The sequence below is a fragment of the Acanthamoeba castellanii genome (genome assembly GCF_000313135.1).
Source record: "Acanthamoeba castellanii str. Neff unplaced genomic scaffold scf7180000084720, whole genome shotgun sequence".
Taxonomy (NCBI): Eukaryota; Discosea; order Longamoebia; family Acanthamoebidae; genus Acanthamoeba; species Acanthamoeba castellanii.
In genome coordinates this window covers 11,867-15,451 of record NW_004457674.1, presented here as the reverse complement: position 1 = coordinate 15,451, position 3,585 = coordinate 11,867, and the positions used below count along the sequence as shown (strand labels likewise).

The window sequence follows — 3,585 nt, the reverse complement described above, 5'->3', positions numbered from 1 at the left end:
CCATGAATGCCAAGCTTGTAGAGGTGAAGGTCCTTCCAGGCTGAGGGCAGAGGCACTAGGAGAGGTAGAATGATGTCAGTCAAACTGTCCATGATAATTGACAAGGTCGCACTGGGATCAGCAACAGCCTCCTGCTGGTGGAGGTGATAAGCTTTCTGCTCCACCTCAACAAGCTTGAGGTGATCCAGCTTCCACTGCTTCAGCTGCGCCTGCTCTCTTGTGCTCATTGTCCAGTTGGTGAGGGTGTCATTTGTTGAGGCACAGATATTGCACTGCCTGAGGACACAGAACCAAGGGAACTTGATGTGCCTGTGTTCACCTTTGAACATCTTATGGAAGTGAGTGAGACTCAACAGCTTTGCATGGGTGAAGTACTGGGCGTTCAAGGCATCTGAGTATTTCTGGTAGAGGTGATCCTTGGTCATGATCATTGGCATGTAGATGGAGGTCAAGTTGGGAGCATGACAGCTGTACTGGAGTAAGGTAGAAGGTGAGCAAAACAGGTGATGAGTATTGTGTATGTGTATGTGATAAAAAACTGATGATTTATGGTTGTATAAATGGAAGTTTGAAGAGTATCCATGGTGGAGAAGTTGGCCATTTTGTTCTCTGAGATTCTGTAAGCAAGCATGAATGCCTGCCTGCAAACATGCTACTGGTGTAGTGAGGAAGCCATCTCCAATGAGCTGTAGTGTGGACAATACCTGATGATGTAAATGGTAGAGTCAATGGTGGAGTGGTTGGTTCTCCATCAATGTCCTCAGCCATTGGTGTGAAGCTGCCTGAGTCATGCTGAGATATTGGGTGTGGCATGCTTGTATCTGTGATACATTGAACTTGTGCAGACAGAGTGCAGAACAGCATGGACTTGTGATGATCTGATTACAGTCCAATGCCTCAACTGTTGAAAGCACTTTCGCTGCTGGCTGTGGTGTAGAGTGGTCCACTGAATCCATGATCTGCTGGCTGGATGTAGCCAGCTGACCAGTATCATTGCTGCACACATCCAGAATGAGGGATACAGGAATCTCAAGTACTGGTGTTGTGGTGAGATCACTATGATCCTCAGAATCACTCCCAGAGTGAGTGTCAGGGATGTCATATCCGTTTTTGAAAAAAGGGTTGAAATGAAGACAGTGAAATTTCAGAGTGGGCTGTCTCATTGGTGGCCTTGATCCTAACACTTTTTAAGAAATGTCTGCAAAAAAGCTCATTGGTTGAGTGTAGTCCTTTTAAGGCTGAACATGGTGCAATGGTTAACCACCATTTTATATAAGTAATATATCACATATGTGTACACAATAGAACAACTGATATATTCTCATCAATGAAGATCATTCTTGACTCTCAGCAGACCATACCTGAGACTCAAGAGCAAGAAGCTGAAAAAAATAGCACCACCAGAGCCAACTCCATCACAGAGATGTCACAAGATTTGCTCAGAGCACCAGAGGTAAGTGTGTTTGATTTTGAATGAAATGTAGTCCTTTATAAATCTCACCAATCCTGTACTTTCTTCAGGTTGATGTGACAGCCCAAACAAGACCTGCCAGAGAGGAGCAAGTAACCCTGCCAACCGCCATGGTGACTGATGCGGAGCTGTTGAAGCTCCTGAAGGAGGTATGCTTTTCATGCTGTTTGTGAAGCCAATTATGCACCACAACTGCAGGACATTCTATCATGTACACATACACAATAGAATGTTTGCTAATTCATCTCCTCCTAGCCCACAGAAGAGGAGCTCTCCATGCCTCCTGAGGAGGCCCTGCTCAAGCATTATGGTGTCCTCTGTGCAGATCATGTGAAGATGAACACTGCAATGATCAACATTGACCAAATGACAAAGAGTGGCACTCATCAGTTGGTGACCACTAGAGGACACAGAGTTCTCTCTACATCAATGAATGAGATGGGCGGTCTGACAATGGAGCGTCTGCTTGTTCAAGAGCTGCCTCCCTCTCAGCACATCCTCAAAGATGGGATGCCTGAGTACAGCATCATTGACAGCAATCATCACATTCAGACTGCACAGCAGCTTTTCCCTGGGAAGTCTTTCAAGTGGTGTTGTGACATTGTTGATGTATGTTTTTCTTGTTCTGACATACTTTGTTGATGTCCCTGCTCCAACTAATACCCTTTCTCCATATCCAGAACACAGTCTCAGAAGACAACATTCACATCCTCACATGGGGCCAGAACCACATGCACAACGAGGTGGCAGTTCACAAGGATGAGTGGGAGGACTTCTTCCAGCACCACAACACCCTGTGCACCAACAAGTTCTGGACCACTACTCAAGGCAAGCAAGCCATCAACTGGAAGAAGCTCATCAGCTCAATGGTACATTTCATCACATACATGTACACAACAAAAAATTACATATTTCCAAACACTTACTAACTCCACTATTTCATACAGCCAGAGGCTCAGAAGCTCAATGAGGCAGAACAGAGGAAGCTACAAGAAAATCTGCGCAACTATACCAGCATCATGAAGAAGTTCCTCAACATCAACAGTTGGCCCAAGAGTGCCACCTACCTCAAGAATTTGTATGCCAAATCCAAAGAACCCATGCCAATCACTCCCCTCTATCTTCACAATCAATCAATATCCAATCCAATACTGCTTCATGTCCTCAAGCACATCTCAACCAAACAGCACAAGCAGATCCAGGCCACAAGTACAAGATCAGCAAGAAGGGTATGCTCCACACCAGTATTTCTTATAACTATCCCATTGTGCTGACTGTACTCTCTTCCAGCCTTCACTGAGCTCCTCATTGCCTGCCAGAGACATGTCCAGTTCCTGGGCAAGGCAAGAAAGGTGGCCACACACCTCACAGATAGGGACTTCATCCACCTCAAGAACAAGGTGGCTACTGGAGAGTGGGTATGTTCTCCTTTTCCAGAGTTCTTTCATCACATACACATACACAATGAATTGCAGTCAATATATGCTCCATTATTTTCATCACATACACATACACAATGAATTGCAGTCAATATATGCTACTCTAATTGCTTGCTTTCCTCACATTAGGATCATCACATCACCTGTGACCAGGAGCAACTTCTTCTGATCAACATTGAAGACGTTATCCCAGAGTTGCAAGAGAGGATTCAAAAGGAGAAAGAGGAGAAGGAGAAAGCTGAGGAAAAGGAGAAACGTAAAGCAAAGGCTAAAGGGAAGAGGAAATCCACCAACTCAGCAGAAGAACCTTTCAAACCAGCACAAACACACAACAAGACCAGATCTGACCAGAAGCACCTCCACAAGTGCATTGAACAGCTTCAGGTCACTTGTGCAAATCCAAAGCTAGTTGACATTGTCCTGTGCAACATCTCCATTGATGCATCTACTTGCCACTGGGATCAGCACAGGCTGAACCAGATGATGGGTTACACCAATCCAAATTGACGTGGTTCAAGGCTCATGTCTTTGATTACTTACCTGTCTCACCACACAGACTGCTTTGCTGCTGTCCTGACGACCAATGCGCTGGAAATGGTGGCTCTTCTCAACCTCCTTGCTGACAAGAATAGCCCCTGGCAGCTTCTGTGTCTCATCTCAGGGAGCATCCCCAAC

General features: G+C 45.4%; 2 protein-coding genes across 2 annotated transcripts in view; one reads left to right on the top strand and one right to left on the bottom strand.

Moving 5' to 3' along the window:
• The window catches only part of ACA1_152660 (uncharacterized protein), a gene marked incomplete at both ends in the record, with an annotated part of 620 nt that extends 183 nt beyond the window's left edge, over positions 1-437 (bottom strand). The window contains one exon of the mRNA XM_004353563.1: positions 103-437. Coding sequence (XP_004353615.1) covers positions 103-437 — 335 coding nt within the window. The remainder of the gene's footprint in view (positions 1-102) is intronic.
• A 986-nt stretch (positions 438-1,423) lies between these two features.
• ACA1_152650 (uncharacterized protein) lies at positions 1,424-3,417 on the top strand (the record flags this gene model as incomplete). Its single annotated transcript, XM_004353562.1, has 7 exons — positions 1,424-1,453; positions 1,522-1,620; positions 1,727-1,781; positions 2,159-2,340; positions 2,419-2,680; positions 2,762-2,889; positions 3,040-3,417. The coding sequence occupies 7 exons, from the start codon at positions 1,424-1,426 to the stop codon at positions 3,415-3,417; spliced, it is 1,134 nt and encodes a 377-aa protein (XP_004353614.1).
• Positions 3,418-3,585: the final 168 nt, after the last annotated feature.